Raw genomic sequence first — 16,977 nt, forward strand, 5'->3', positions numbered from 1 at the left:
ATTTACTACTGAAAAACTACTAAAGGGGATTTCTCCCACCAAAATCATCCAGATATATATTTTGGCATATCTAAATCAAACAAAAGAGGGCACTGTGACAAATTCAGATACAAACGCTACTCTGGCTGCCTAACAAAACAAGCACTGATTTTTCTGTCATTGCAGATTAGTAAGACAGTCAAATAATAGAATGCAAAGCAAACTCTGAAATTTCCATGTCAGAACAAGTGGGGAGGCGTGACTGCAGGAAAGGTCCTACTAACAGGAGACTTAGTACACTTCATCTTTAACTTCCATTATATATAACACTCATACTTAATACAACCTTACAGATGTTTAAGGCAAAAAATTCTTCTTGCACAAATTATAACCTTAATGTGCAACAGGATGGATAGGTTAAGCCCTATAGTAGCTGTGGACTTGGTGCACTGAATTTAATTTATTTGATGGTTTATGCTCACTCATGGATTTCTCTTACACACTCATGTATTCAGAGACGATATTTGATTAAGAACACTGGTAATGAACAGTGAATCAAATGAAAGCATCTTCCCTGGAGTGGGAAGAGGTCAGAAAGCAAGATCTTTATTGCACACTACTTCAGTTAATCTTACTTGGTTTTAAAGTTTCCAAAAATCAAGACACGGGAACTCTGCTAATCCGAAAAGAGCCATAAAGCAATTAAGAAGACTAGTAGGACAAATACATGCAAAGGTTTGAGCTCAATAGTCAAACTCTCTCAGTCGGAAAAAAAAAAATGCTTGTTAGTGGCCAGCCTACCATAAGTCTGTTGGTATTAATGAAATTAATTCCGCGGAGACCCTACCTCTCCCTGAAGTCTGCTGTAATTAATAACTGTACCAAGAATGAACTTGGTCTCAACCATTCATCTTTTTTTATATCTTAAGAACAGAAGAACACACACAACTGAAATGCCTCCTAAAGAACGGTAACACAGTCATGCCATAGATTAGGCACTTAAAAATCTGAGTCCAGTACAAAATTGAAACAAGGATAACCTTTCCTGCACACTACATTGTGGTGAAAGCTAGGCACACTCAGCTGAAATAATGCAACTGATTTTGACCACTGTAACACTGTTAATGTAGAATGAGAAATGGCACACAAGTACTGAAAGGAAAATAAAGCCCCCCAGACTTTGACCAGCTCCAAGAATAAGTGTTCTAGACCCCAAAAAACTAGTCTCTAGATAAAAGGCTTGGCCAGGGAAAGCCCATGCCACTTCTCCTGGAATTCTACTACTGCAAAGAATAATTATAAATAATGAAAATAGAAATAAGAAAGATTACCTTTGACCAACAGTTGTTACCATCTGAAGGCTGTTCAGTGGCCTATGTGATCCAGTTTTCAGTGGACTAGTGTCCATATCACAAAACCCAACACCACAAATGGTACTAACTGGTAACCTTGTTGGCAGTCTCACCAGACAGGCCAAGAATTTAATGAGCATGGAGACTGAATCCCCTCTCATCCCTAGAAGTGGTCCCTTCAGGTCAGGGTTGAGGCACATTGGTGGGGCAGTCTGGGGGAAGCTTGCACTCCCGCTGCCTGTGCTGTACCTGTTCTGTGGATAAAAAGAGGGCTTCAGTCTCCACAGCTGTCAATCCAGGTCCTTTCACACACAGGTGAACTAAATTCATACAGAGTTTGGTTTTCCCTTTGTTTGTTTCAAAGAGGGATTACCTTATCCCAAGCGCAATCCTTAAAAAACAGCTAGTCAGATCATAGAAAGGAAGAGTCAAACATCACATCTTATTCATTGATAAAACCAGAATAAAGTAACAGTTGGCAACTTCCCCCACATACCTTCTGTGTTGTGGTGTTTGTTGTCTGTGTTGAGGGCTTAGTGAAGGTTATTTTCACAGGCGACATGTGTGGTGGTAAGGAGTTGGCAATGCTCTGCATTATATTACTCATTTTGGGGCTCCCACTTACAGGCACTGTGATAGTTTTAGTGACAGGAGTCACGGCCTTCGGGACTTCTTTCAGGAGAACAGGGGAAGAACTAGAAGAATTTGTTCGCCGTCTTTTGCGGGGCTTTTCATCGTCATCTGAGCAGCTGACACCTGGAAAAGAAAATACTTTTCCTAAATTATGTTTCCCCCGTCTGCAGATCTCAGTGCTTTCTGAAACACTACAACCATTTTGAGTATTACACACTCTTTCAGGTAAGATAAAAAAAATAAAGGACAAATTACATCTTATGGTCACAACCAAGCTGTATCACATCTCAGATGCTCTCAGTCCTTGATATGGGCCACACTCATAGTGCCATGAATCAGAGACAAATTGCCCAAACCCCAAATCTGCTCAGTTACTGGGTTACTTCATTTAGTTTGAGAGATTGAAAGAACCTAAGAGCCAGTACAGGGTTTTCATTCTGCCTACAGAAGTTTGACAAGTTAGACTACACACACAAGGGGATTGGGATCATGCCACATACATTTTAATTTAAAACTTTACACTACTTTGTTTTTTTTGGTGGTGGTTTTGTTTACAGCAACTGGACTATCAAAGCTTATCCCCCTATAGTTTCCCTAGACTTCAGCCTTTGCACTCACTTCCATGTTATGTTTATTCTTACAGTATCCTTCTGCCTTTCACCTCAATACAGCATCTTGACACATAATTATTCTTTTATTATGTAGTTTGACTGTGAAGGTCAAACCTCACTTCATCAGTTTTAGCCTTTTTTAGTGCATTTTGTGCAACAGATATAAAATGGCACCTAACATGCAGTCATGAAAAATAGAAGTCCAGGCTCAAAAGAGTTCTTTCTTCCTCACAATCATATACTGCACACATAGAAAAAAAATCTGCTGCAATATTCAGCTCAGCAAAGGATAACAGCATGATTAACAGATCCTAAATCCAAATGAAACTTGCCAAAGCAGGCAACAGATTCATAAATTACAGGAAGACAGGTCTAGATACAGAAAGACAGAGGTTAATAAACTTACAAACCTCTTAGAGCTACTCGGTAGCATTGAAGGCCTGAAGGCTCTACAGAAGGATCTGAACATGGGCTGACGTTCAGTGAGGCTTTGGATCACAACCACTCCATGCACAGCTACAGGCTGGGGGCAGAGTGGCTTAACAGTGGCCCAGCATGAAGGGACGTGGGGATGCTGACCAACAGCTGGCTGGATATGGGCCAGGCATGCCCAGGTACACAAGGACAATGGCACCTGGCCAGTACCAGCATTGGTGTGGCAGCAGGAGCAGGGCAGTGATCATTCCCTGTGCTGGGCACTGCTGAAGTACCTCCAGTCCTGAGGTCACTTCTAGGCACCTCCTAACACCAGAGACACAGAGGTGCCGGAGCACATCCAAAGAAAGGAACAGAGCTGGGGAAGGGTGTGGAGCACCGGGCGCAGCTGAGGAAGCTGGGGGGGCTCAGACTGCAGAAAAGGATATTATGGGAGGACATTCTTGCTCTCACCAACTCCCTGATAGGAGGGTGTAGCCAGATGGGGGCTGGGCTCTTCTCCCAGGTGACAAGAAGATAAGAGCGTCAAATTGTGCCAGGGGCGGTCCAGATTAGATATTAGAAAAGAACTTCACTGGAAGAGTAGTCAGGTATTGGAATAAGTTGCCTGGGGTGACGACAGTTTGGAAGTGTTCAGGAGGTATCCAAATGAGACACCTGGGGATGTAGTTTAGGGGTGATTATGATGGTGCTGGGTTGATGGTTGGACATGATGATCTTGAAGGTCTCTTCCAAACTTGACAAATCTGCAATCCTGTTATTTATGCTTACCATGTTAACCCGTGTCAAATCATTTAAAAAGAAAAACAATCAGAGAGAAGCTGAACAGATACAATCCCGCCCATGCAAAAGATGACTGAAAAACTTGTTCCATGTGCCTGGAGCTTAAAGACAAAAAACACTATCACAGTAAAAAACAGTCTTGCTGATAATCAAAGCAAACTTGGTTGGTAGTCAATCTCTAATTAGGGCCAGGATCTAATTATGGCCAATCTCTAATTAAAATTGCTAAATCTTCTGGCGTTCAAAAAGTGAAGTTGCAAGAACTAACATGGACAAGAAACTGCCCAGCACCACAACAGGCATTTCTGAGAAATGGTGTTTTCTCTCAGCAGGAGTAGCAGCTCATTTGCAGGTACGCATCCAAAGGCTGACAGTTTTATCGGAGGTAGGAAACTGAACTAGGAAAGAGAAGCAAACTTCAAAAATGTAGCTTTAGTTGGCTTTGGCAGTACAAGTGAAGTGTGGATCTACAAAAACAGATTTCAAAGCTCTAATCAATAATTTACTTTATGTCCCTGAATAAGCCTCATGGCAATCTCCCTCTATAAAGCAGAGGCTTGATTACATAACTTTAAAGTTTATTATGGACAGGCTTCTATGTATTACTGTAAGTCCACTATAGAAACTCGTAACTATGAGTACACTAATCATATTAAACATGTGTAGCAATTTAAAAATCTCAGAATCCATTTAAATCCAAAATCCACATGCAACTAGCATGTTAGGCACACAGTTGTTATTTTTATGGGGCACCAAGAAACAGAGAAAACTTTGTTTGTGGTCCTCATCCACAAAAAACCCATCAACCAATGAATCAAGACATAAGAAAGTAGCATTAAACAAGCAGAGCACTATTTTATGTTAAGTACAGCTCATTTCTCCTTTTGTTTTCACTGCTGGGGTTTTGCAAGAATATTATTCCTATCATTTCATGTTAGAAATTGCTGTACAAAATTTTCCACAGACATTCAGTTAAAAGGTAATACAGCTTTGACTCTAACTCACACTTGATAAGTAAGAGAGCAGTCACAGAAAGGTTAATGGCTCAATCAGACTGTGACTTGGAAGAGGTTACACCACAGACCAGTGGCAAAACACTGACTAACTCAGATCTCCTGAATCTCCTTCTAAGCAGGTTTGTTAAAATCAATGTGACTTATGTAACACTTTATGTAAGACTTTTCTTTCTCTGAAAGAAAAACAATTCCTTTAAAAAAGTCAATAAAAACAATAACAACAAAATGAAGCACATGAAGTAGGGAAGAAATAAAATCTAGGGACAGACAATAAAAACTATCATCCCTGGATCATGAGTCTGGACTTATTTGATACTCATTACTATAGAATAATTCAATAAAGTCAATTTTAAGACATTAAGAACATTTTCCCCTGAATCTTCAAACTAAAGCCAAGTGATTAGTGCATAGATCAGAAAAATGAAAAACCTTAATGTAATGGGTTGACAGAGCCATTAACGATTTTTTTTGCAAGTAACATTATATTTATGTACTATGTGGCATTTCTGATTAGCTACAAGCTTATACAGTTCTGATTAGCTACAAGCTTATACAGATGTATACATATAGCATTAAAACAGTATTTTTAAATTAAGTAATTTTTAAAATATTAAAGGTATACAGAGCAAGCATAAAAATGGCATTTATCTACTACACTATTAATCTTTACTTGTTGCTTTGATAGAATCAAATAAAAATTGAAGGAAACATTTTAATAGTAAAATAAAACTACCCATGATGAGGGCATATATATGAGAATATAATCTGCTTTTAGACCTAGCTGACCTATTAGTCAAACAAAGATGGGGACAAACACACACTCTCAAGAAAAAAGACTTTCTAGACTGTACGTCTTGGATTTCCAGATTTAAATACACGAAGATGGGTCTCTGGTAGGAATTCATATGAAGTTTTCACAGCTGCCAAGGAACACGAGCCTCACTAAGACTGACTTCCAGGTAAATCACAAAATGGCCAGACATAGTAGGTAAGCACACACCCTTGCCAAACTGCACCCAAAAATAAAAAAAAAAATCTATGTCAACTGTGAAAGTGGAAGAGGGACCTTTTCTAATTCAAGTAAGTGACTACTATGTGTTAGTTCCCAACAAGATGGATGAGAAATTCACTGATACACAGAAATGTCTGTATTTAATTTTCAAAATATTTTTCACTTGTTGTCCTTGTAGCTCCAGTGCGCCTTGGAGCATTTTGCAGTGAGTGGATTTATCCTGAACACTATTTATCTGAAAAAGGGAAGCAATAAATTCATTCTCTAGACTAAATGAAGGCACAAAGGCCTTAAATAACTTGCCCAGTGTTGGAGTGTTTAACTTGGTCTGTGCTTCAGCCATGATCTACCTTTCTTTGCCTTTTTTTAATCAGTTGCTAGTATGACTTACTTTTGACGTAAACAGTACTTCCACTTGGCAAGATGACTACATTGGAGGCTGGACTGGCAGGTCTGGGGGACTTCACTGTTGCTACACTGCCACTTGGAACAGGGGTAGATGTTGGGGTTGAAGTGGTACTTGTGTAGGAATAGCAAACCACCACTGAAGAGGAGAAAAGACACCTTCCATATAACTGAAGTGCAGAATCCCATTATTCTATTACTATTTTTGCAACTGAAATGAAAGCCAAAGACTTATTGGGTCATTATCTGTGTATTTGCCTCTGCATTCCAGTTACTGTGGAATACTCCCCAGTTTTAGCTAAGCATGGCCATGGAATTAATGGTCTCCAAAGACAACACAAAAATCTAAACTCCTGTCTTCCCATCCCCAAACACCTGTGCTGCCAATGGGCTAATTTTTTTATTAATCTTTGTTTTACTTTATAATTTGTTATCTTTAACTTTAGCATTAATTCAGTGTGTGAATCTTTTTGCTTTTCTGTCAGTGATCACATCTAGACTAGTAACTGATAGAAAAGTGTTATCGCCTCAACAATACATCAGTTGAAAAAGTCAAAATATTCCTTCAGTAGTGAAGAACTGATTGTGCTAATCAGCTTTTTTAAACCACTGCTTTTAAGTAATAATACAACGATACAGTATTTCTCACAAAACCAGGATGAAACAGCTTGTTTCAAGAAGTGTTCCACATTCTCCAGCTGTATGAAGCCTAACTCAAGCCTGCTGAGCCAAGCTAGTTGGCTAATACTAATACTACCATTAATTTAAACGCATAGGGAAAGCAGAAAGAAACCTTTTCACTTGTTATGATAGTACATTTAATCTGAAGGAAAAAATACAAAGCAATATTTTCTTGACTTTCACTAAAAACTTGCATTCTTAAAATAAAACATTCTTCTTTAAGAATAATAAAACAGCTTTCATTACTTACAGAAGTTGACAAAATCTAGCCATTAGTCCAAGTTCTTAAACTTTACAGAGCTGAAGAAGTTAATCAGTGAATGTAATTTCCTGAAAAACTGAGTTGTTTTTATATTTCAGTTGCTTGAGTGTCAATAACACAAAGCACTCAGATTAATGCTGCAGATACCACAAAGTTATCTTTAAAAAAACAGGTGTTTTATATTTCTGTGAATAATGTTTGATAAGAAAGATTTGGATTTTTTTCATAGGTTCCAAAATGGTCTGGGTTGGAAGGAACTTTAAAAGTCATCCAGTTCCAATCCCCTGCCATCAGCAGGGACACCTTCCACTAGACTGGGTTGGTCCAAGCCCTGTCCAACCTGGCCTCACAAAAATATCTTTAATATTTAACACTTAAAATCTAAGACACCAATTTCTACTGTGACATTATTTTTACATTCCCGTAGATAGCAGCAGAATCCCATCTTGCTCTCACCTTCTTTGTTTCCAGTTTCTGCGGGGACTGGAAGAGACGCGTTGTGCTGAACGGCTGCATTGGCAACGGCGTTGGCGGTGACAGTAAAAGCTGTTTGTGGAACAAGTCGTGGCATCAGTGGCACCAGTCGACGACCTTCTATGGACCACTCAGAAGAGCTGTTTGGTCCAGACATGCTGAACAGAAATGCATGTTCTGTAAGTATTTTGATCAGTTTCCAAATACTCAGTATCTTACTTAAGTACATTTTTCCAGTAGTGCAAGTCTAAAAGGCAGTTTAAGACATACTAGAGCACTAACACTCAACTTTCTTTATTTCATGAAAGCTCTTGCATTTTTGTTGTCTGATATAAAAAACATCCCATTTAAAATTGAAGAATACACTCTTCTTTTGTTGTTTGTTTTAACACAGCCGTTCATGGGCCAGAGGTGTGTGAATGTCATACTCAACCCCCCCACATTAGGTTAGCTACTATTCAGGTACAGTTGGTATACTCTCTACTTCTGGATTACAAAAATAACAAGAAACCAAACAGATATCATAACAGACTATTGAAATGGAGTCTGTTACAAGGAAGAACTCTCAGCTTCTAAGGCAAATTTTGTTTTACCTGAACAGAAGAGTTTCTGATGCTTATTAAAGTAGTCCCAAACAAGGTGACAGAACATGAGATTATTTAATAAACAGAAAGCAGTCTTCTGCTCTAATTTACTCTTAACCTTAGTACTTACATCCACACTAGAAGGTTTCATAAAAACACTGTTCTTATGTAGATGGAGAAATATTTTTGACTGTTTTACATGAGTCATTTGTCAAATCAGCAAAACTAAAACAGCAAATTATTTTTCAATGTTGCAATGTTTTTAAGCTAATCAACCTGTTTAATGTATTAATATATTCGAAAAAATAACTTCTCACATGCAATATTTCAAGTTGCAGCAGCAGCTACTACAAAGTAGTTTGTAAAATGTAGAGTATCTGCTCTGTTGTTAAATTTTGATATGCTTCAGCATTCCTCATACACACGCATATTGTATAAAGAGAGCTACAGAAGCTGAGGTAAAAATAAATTTTAAAAATGAAAAATAAAAGGTACAAAAGCTAGCAAAGTAAGCTTTCCTAATGAGTTAAGAGAATTATGCAAGTCAAATACTGTATTACCAACTATCACTAATAAAGGTAAAATAAAGCAGCACTTCAAAATTGCACCTTGTCTGGATTATAACATTTCATTCAAGTGCAACACCTCAGGACAAGCTATTCATTTTCTGCAAAATGCTAAGACCAGAAGAACTACTTAAAAGGAAAACTTGATTCAGGAAAAGAATCCTGATTTGACAACTATATGCTTTTCATTATTCCCCCCTCATTTCTTTAAAGGGGTGTAAGGAAGTTTGGTTGTTTTGATTGGTGAACAGCATACTTCTAAATCTTTAAACTTGAAAATTAAAACTTAAAAGTCCTTCTACAGCAGTAAACCAGAATGCTGATTTTGACCAGACTTGGATCAAACAACTGCTAAATCCAAGTGTCCTGCTATTCATATTATTTCCTTTCTTTCCTCCTCACAACACCTGAACTACAACAGTCAAACTTTAAAAAGTCAACAGTTGTAACAAAGAAAAAGAAAATAATACAGACACTTACAATGCAGCTCTGTTTAAACACAGTCCTTAACAGTAAGTCTATTAAGTAATTATCAAAGATACATAACCTCTTGATCTATTGATCCTCCACCTCTCAAAATCACGTAGAGCTTGTAAAAAGCAAATCCAAGGAGGAACCAGCCCAGCTGATGTCAGCACAGCAGCTGCATCACAGAGAGTGGTGGACACTGATGTCATCAGCTTTTGCAAAAAGCAGCAAAAGCTGCAGCCTTTTCTACTCTGACCATTTTTTCCTTTCTATGCTGATACACTGGTTTCCACTAATCTGCCACCACTTTCCCTCTCTTTGTCTTTCCTATGCAGTTTTCTCTTTCCTCTTTCCAAATTGATTAAAATAAAACCAAAAGCAAAACAAACAAACAAAAGCAAACATGTTCATCCTACTTAGGAGCTTCTCTATTTTCTCCATTCTCTGTTTATTCTGGTCTACCTTGCAGAAAGGTCTCCATGCAAAAAAAAAAAAACTTTCTTACATTCTATGTGTACAGTGAATGGAATGGCCTTGGATCCAAAATGTAGTGGTACTAAATAACTCATCCATCTTCAAAATTCTACCATTCAGTTAAAGCATAATGGATTTCCCAAAAGGTACTTTTGGAAATCAGCAAATGATGTGGAACTTACTTGTGTGCAATCGTTGTTAGTCGTTCATCATTAACTGCTCTCCGAACTTCAGCTCGATGTCGCTCTGTTGAAATACTATTAAAAAAACAATAAAGCAATATATTTTAATTAGATGAAGACATGAACATTCATCTAAAAATTCCAGCTCAATTGAACTTATGAATAATCTATCTAAGAGAAGAAAGGGAACAGGACTTCACATTTAAGAGATTGTCAGTTAACCCCTGCTATCACAGAGAAAATGAACCATATTATTGCTCAAAAATACTACTGAAGAATGTTACTGTTCAGAGAGTATCCTTGAAAAACAGCTAGAATCCAACCTCCTAATGAGAGCAATACATTTAAAGGATATAGCAGAAAATTCACACAGGACATGCACCATTCTTTCTTGAGGTACCTTGGGCTCAAAGCCTTTGGAGTTCTACCTTGACAAAACCACAAGCCAGTGTACATTCATGACCTGGCTTTAACCCTTTTAACACTCAGTATCCCATAAAGCAACAAACCAGCAAGGCTTCTACCACTGAAGGATGGTTGTTTTCCTTATTAAAAACTCCAAGGAGAACAGGAATGAAACCCCGAGAATTACTTCTCCAAATTCAGATTTACATTGTGATCCCAGTGAAAGAAAAACCATGTAACACCTTAAAAGAAAACAGGTCATGGTTCTTAGTTTAAAAAGATCAGGGTTACCTAAGCACTTTAGAGAGTTCTCCAAGAAGATCCTTCTTCTCTTTTGTAAGGTCTCCCTGTGCACGTAAGGCACTGATGACACCTGCATAGGCCTCCAGTTCTGAAGAATTAGAGTGAATAATATTTCTATTTAATGCTCACAGCAAAAGGGGGCAAAAAATGTTGTTTTCCACATTACTGACAGTATTCTAATAATTTTCAAAATCATTAAGAGGAACATGTCTTTCAATTATTTAGTGCTTTCTCAAAAGAGATTGATGATTTGGAACTCTGTCAGTCAATTACTCTGCAGCATAAAATACTTCTATGAACAATTGTCTCATCACAGAGGATTAACTAGTTTATAAACCCAAATTAGTGTGCCAAGCCCTCTCTGAACTGACAATTCTGGCAAAAAAGCTTGAAGAAAGTGTTTCAAAAGTAGTTCAGAATTCTCTTAACACGTATCATTATTAAGAGTTCTATGGAGAAGCTTGGCTTGGAAAAGAAATACACTAACAAAAGAGCAACTTTTTTTTTAATGCCTTTCCTTAATTAGCATGGAGGACATCAGCTCTAGTTTGTTAAATATGATCACCATAATCTTCTATGCCTATTTACTTGATATGGTATAACTGCTTGAATCTGAAAGAAATGCAACACACTTAATTAAACCTGCTCAAACAAAATAAACAATCCAGCTATTCTTATGCATAGAGCTACAACAAAGACTAACTCACAAAAATGCAGCTCTGATTTACCAGAAATGTATAATTCCAGGTGACTGTGATGTCATAACCATCAGCAGTTAATAAAACCGGAACCATCAAAGGCTACTGATATTTCTGAATTTTGTCCTACTAAACAGGGTAAAGATACACTTAGTGCAAATAATGAGGCCTGCTAATTAGGCAAAGATTGACTTGCTATTCTCAGCTTCACATGATTTAGGGAAACCAGAAACAAAATTGTTTTTGATCCTACATAGGTGCCTTTCATTAACATTTCAGCATCCAACCCAAACAACCCCACAGCAGATCCCAGTTCACCAAAACCAAGAATAAAAAGTGCAGGCCAAAACCTAACACAGCCGAGGTTTGCTGCAAAAGAAAAGCCTCATGCTATTCTGAAAAGCTTTCCTTTTAGGATTCCGAAGAGCTAATTTACACATGAAATCAAGGAATTGTGCTGAAAAGAAATTCTGCCCTCCTGTCCCAATTAAGCAGATAAAACAAAAAGCAGAGTCATTTTGGTTAACTATGCAGCCTGCACAGGGATGCTGAGTGACCTACAGAAGCATTTACAGCTTCAGTTATAAAACATTCACTAATTAATGCAATAGTTATTACTAATACCAACATTTATTTAGACAACCATGTAACAATATTTATGATACTAATTATTTTCCTCTGTTAACAACTTAAAGTAATTCTCAGATGCAACCATATAATTATTTATCAAGGGTACACTTTCTTTCCTTCTGCATTATAAATAAAGATCCTCTACACCAGAGCTATAAAAAATCCACATACTGGTCTTCTGGAAGCTAGCAAGGATTACAGAACAGCTGTAACTTCCTCCCCTTTGTGTTTATGCAGCAATCACTAACTGGTGCACTCTCTTTCCAACACAAAACACATAAAATAGCTAAAATGGGTTTGTCAAGTAAATATCATTATTGCTAGTGTTAGGTACTACCATCATCACCTCGTTCAGTAATAAACCACGATCGACACCAGGTCCTGCATACCCCAAGGTGCATTTCAGCCTCAACTATATCCCTGCCTCCCTCCTTACAGGGTACTCCCACTACTTCTGTACCATTAGTTAAATTAGATGTTGGGCTGTGAGCTGGAAAAGCAGGACCCTCTAAAGCAGACGGCTATTGCTGAATGTGACTGTCACACAGCTATTGCTCCCACTGCCTGTGCTCCTTCACCCCCCTGTCCCATGGCGCGCCCCCTCTCAGCTCGCAGAGGCTGTGCCTCAGCCTTACCCTGCTGGCAGGGCCCCCTTGTGGGGATACAGCTCATGCCAGCAAAACAAAAATGATTATTTTATTTTTCCTTCCTGTCAGCCTAGATTATGTCATTGAAGGAGGTGTAGCTGCAGCTCTGTTTGGCTCAGCTGCACCAGCACGGCGCCGTCAGCTCAGGTGGAGTTTTTTTTCTTGCTTCCAGCCAGCACAGCTACGTTAATGAAACTTAGTAGCACAGATCTGGTCAGAAGCTTTTGGCACTCTGCACTTTCTCCTAGTTTTTGTACTTCTTGAGCCTTGCTTAAGACTTAGGGCTGTCACCTTAAAAGATAGTACAGCTTGTTGCCACGTTGTGTGCAACATCTGCATCACTGTTTCAACAAGTGAAACACAAATCCCATATTCCCAAGAAATGAAATAAAAAGGGCAAAGGGAGGGAAAATAAATTCTCAACTCTCAAAAAAGAAAGTGGATGGCTCCACAACGTATGAGAACCTTGGCACAGTTAAGAAATACAGCACACCATCTCTTAGCAGTCAAACAAAATGCGAACAAGAAAAGCTGTCACTTGACAGTCACAGAAGTTAGAGGGAACCTCAACTTTCTTCCTGACATCATCTCTTAGATTATGGTCCTCAGAAGAAACTCTCAAAAATCTAAGGCTTTTTTTTCCCCATCTAGTATAATTTAACTGGCAAAACCCCAAACCCTTAATTACACAAATTCAGCCATAAGAACTCAAAACCAACTATCTGTTGGAGCAGATCAAAGGTCTAACAAAGGATTCTTCCCTGCAGTAGCCAAACGCAGATGCGTGAGGAAAAGCAAATGTTTTTATTACTTTCCAAAACAGAAGCATCTCTCCTCATACACTTAGATCTACAAGGACAAAGCACAAAAATATCTTCCAGTATCTATCTCTTGGGCAGGGGCCTCAAACACCGAGCTACATTGGAAACAATGAAAAAGGCTCCCGTTGTTATGGCAGTTGAGTGAGGACATCATTTTCCCACTTCCTTGACAACCTGTGTAACTGCAAACCACAAACAGCATTTTTAAAATCCTCTTTTATGCCTTCACAGTAATAAGTTCATTACTTGAATTCCTCCCTATGGTACCAGTTAAACCAGGATTCCACTATGTTTTTTTGGGGTACAAAAAAGTGTCTGATACAGAATTGGGGAAAAAACAACACAAAAACCAAAAAAGAACTCCAAAGGTTCTCCTTTCACAGAAAATTTTCTTGTATGTTTATAGCGACAGAAAAACCCAGCCCTGAAACACAGCAGCTAGGACATCCAAGAGAGATTCAACCAAATCAAAACAATTCCTCTCTGCTCGTTTTGCTAGGGCTGAGTGTTGGCCAAACATAACTTTAAGCCAGGGCTGTCAAACCAATGACACATGGAAAACACAGGAAATTACTTGCAAATTGCCTCTAGACATATTAAAGAATTTCATGCAAACAGCATGAAGACAAATCTTAAAAGGGCAAAATACACACCCACAAATTGTATCTTACTGTACCCAGTTTGCGAAGGATCCTCTTGCACTCATCCCTACTGAGATCCAGAAGAGTTGGCCACACCACAGGCATCCTTCCCTTGTGTCTGTGCTCCCACAGAGCTCAGCCTCGCTAGAAAAGGAAGATAAATGCTCAAGCCCATAATTTATTGATTTCCCAAGCCGATTAATGTAAACTCCTCTCAGCCTGCTCACAACTCCACCGACATATTCGCTCCCATCCCCTCCCCAGTCTTTGTAGTGGCATGAAGGAATTCGGCAGCTTCACAAGGGCATGGACTTCTTATGCTCTCTAGCTCAAATGCATCACCCAAGCCTTTTTACAGAGTTTCCTATCTCCTTCGGAAGCCTTATTTTTTTTTTTTCATGCCGAAACGCTCTCGGAATTGATATTCAAGTCTCCTCCCTCTCTTTATGTGGAGTACCTATTAAAAGAATTCTTCCAGCAAACCGCACGCTCCCCTTCTCCCCACAGAATGCTTTTTGCGCCAGCCTATATTATATGACAGGATGGCAAAAACATCATGTGTGAAAATTCGCTCTCCACATGCCAACACCAGCCCCCTCCCCCCAAAAATAAGCCAAACACGGGAACACCTCGATCCCAACGAAGCGAGATTCCGGGGATGTCGGGGAGAGAGGGCGCATCTCCCTGATGCGACGAGGATAATAAAGGAAAAAGAGCAGCCGGAGGCGAGCTGGGCGAACGAGACTTGGGCTAGGCAGGGAACGGCACGACAGTGGGGGTGGGCACCGGGAACAAAAGCCCTGGCGCCATCGCAGCTTCCAGCCGGGGGCTGGAGGAGGGGAGGGTCTCCTACAAGGGCGCCCGAAGGCAGCCGGTACCCGAGCACTCCCCTCCCGCCGTTCCCGGGCCCTGGGCACGGGGGACCGGCCGGAGCCAGCGGCGCTGGGTCCTCGTCGGGATCGGGGAGAGAGAGAGAGAGAGAGAGAGAGCGGAGGCGGCTGGCGCTGCTTCCCCGCATCGGGCGGAGCGGCAGCGCCGGCGGGCGGGGGCCGGGGCGCTGCCCTGGGCCCGTGAGGGGGCGGCGGATCCCCGCCGTCCCGGAAACGGAGCTGCTTCTCTCCCCGAGGTGGACCGCCCCGGGTAGGGCGGGGAGCCGGACCCACCTGCCCGGCCGTGCCCAGTACATCGAAGGCTCCGCAGCAGCCGCACCCCCCACACACACACCGCTCGCCAATGCCACGCTCGGGTTTGTTTAGTGGCGGCGGCGACGGCGTTTACTCGGGTCAAGATGGCGGACAAGAGTGCTACGCATGCGCGGGTGCCGCGAGGTACGCTAGGAATTGTAGTCTCTGCCGCCCCTCGGCCGTAAAGAACTGGAAGAGGCGGGTGCCAAGATGGGCGCTGGAGTAAATACTGCGCATGCGTAGTGACAAGGAGCATGCCGGGAACGATAGTTCTCTCGGCGCTTCTCGACGCGGGAGGAGCGGCGTCCGCCTTCCCGCCATGGCTCGGCGGGAGGGTACGGGCAACTGGAGGGGACAAAACACGTTACGCGTTCTCTGCCCGGGCTGGGACGCGCTGCGCGGTTCGAACGCAACCCCGTACGGCCGCACTCTAGGAATTAACAACTGGCCGCTACTCCTGGAACGAAATCTGGCAGGAGGGAACATCACCCCGACGCCGTTTGGCCGTTTGCAGTTTTCCGACTTAAAACGGACGCGCGGAGCTGTAGCGAACCGAGTGTAAGGAACAGTAAGGGAATAAATTCCGCACGCACAGCCCCCCTCACAGCCCTCCCCCGACACTGCGTGTGCCATTGTCAGAGCCCCGGGCCGCGCTTTTGGATATGACAGCGACTGTAACTTGTTTGCCTGAAGATTTCCATGAAAAGCAGTAAATTTTATCCGACTGAAAATTCTCGGATCAAATTACAAATAGAAAATAAAATGGCATGCGGCTGAAAAGCAACGCATCCGGTTGTGGCTGCATGTTTCAGCGAGAAAGTATAAAATAATCCGATCCATAAGACTGCCTGCAAGGAAATCGCTGAAAAATCACACCCAATTGTGATAAACGCCAATCACTCGCTTTTTGAAATTTATGAAAATTTAATAAAGAATAAAAATTGGTTACAAAAGTTAATACAATAATAAAAGTTTAAAAAGGTTTTCAGAGACAGGACAAATAATGAGACAAATAAGAGCAAAGAAGGTAGCCCGGGTCTACCGTCCCCCCTCCCTCTCAGAGAAAGGCTGTGAAGGAGAAGGGTCCCCTTCGGGAGGAATGTCCCCTTTTTGAAGACCAAAATTTCAAAATTATGCAATCTTTATCTTAAGACAGACCCGTTTGCCCAGAGTCCCCCTTCTAATCCTGGGCGTCCAGGAGTTGGGCTTGACCAGGTGGTTCGTGTGGATTCAGTCTGGGTTGACCAGGTGGCTTCTGTGGATACAGGGAGATATGCATCTTGTCTTCTGAAAGTCCTAAGGGGGGGTTCTCTTCTTCTTGTTGTAACTGTTATCTCTGTTGAGAAACACCTCTGGGCCTCTCCCTTTTTTTTTTTTTTTTTTTTTTTTTTTTTTTTTTTTTTTTTTTTTTTTCTTTTCTTCTTGAGCTAAAGAAAATATCTTACACACAATTCTTTTATTACTAAAACTTAATGCTAAAAACTACGTTTACTATATTATTCAAATGTCAATACAGCATAACTTTTCTACCTAGCATTATTGTATATAGTAAATATCTGCATAGAGCCACACACACAACAAGCCTTTTTCACACAAACCACTTGAGGATGGGGCTTGCTCCTGCCCCGTGTGGCACAGCGCTCTGTTTTTGCTGCAGGCGCTTGTTTTTAGCACGCTTCCCATCTTGGACACGGGCGCTTGGCACCAGGCACTTCGGTGGAGGGGAACCAA

At 40.8% G+C, this 16,977-nt stretch overlaps 1 protein-coding gene across 11 annotated transcripts in view; it reads right to left on the reverse strand.

Moving 5' to 3' along the window:
• EMSY (EMSY transcriptional repressor, BRCA2 interacting) overlaps positions 1 to 16,977 on the reverse strand; it is a 55,607-nt gene that overhangs the window by 26,308 nt on the left and 12,322 nt on the right. For 2 of the 11 annotated variants that reach the window (XM_063393706.1, XM_063393701.1), the window contains exons 1-7: positions 15,226 to 15,377; positions 14,098 to 14,206; positions 10,614 to 10,713; positions 9,918 to 9,992; positions 7,626 to 7,801; positions 6,213 to 6,365; positions 1,828 to 2,087 (exon numbers count right to left, since the gene is read on the reverse strand). In XM_063393706.1, coding sequence (XP_063249776.1) covers positions 1,828 to 2,087; positions 6,213 to 6,365; positions 7,626 to 7,801; positions 9,918 to 9,992; positions 10,614 to 10,713; positions 14,098 to 14,167 — 834 coding nt within the window. In that variant the 5' untranslated portion in view covers positions 14,168 to 14,206; positions 15,226 to 15,377. Of the gene's footprint in view, positions 1 to 1,827; positions 2,088 to 6,212; positions 6,366 to 7,625; positions 7,802 to 9,917; positions 9,993 to 10,613; positions 10,714 to 14,074; positions 14,209 to 14,519; positions 14,651 to 14,691; positions 14,832 to 15,225; positions 15,381 to 16,977 lie in introns of those variants that run through there. The other 9 variants (XM_063393702.1, XM_063393703.1, XM_063393705.1 and 6 more) reach the window with 9 other exon arrangements.

This window comes from Prinia subflava, chromosome 3, assembly GCF_021018805.1.
Source record: "Prinia subflava isolate CZ2003 ecotype Zambia chromosome 3, Cam_Psub_1.2, whole genome shotgun sequence".
NCBI classification, from domain to species: domain Eukaryota; kingdom Metazoa; phylum Chordata; class Aves; order Passeriformes; family Cisticolidae; genus Prinia; species Prinia subflava.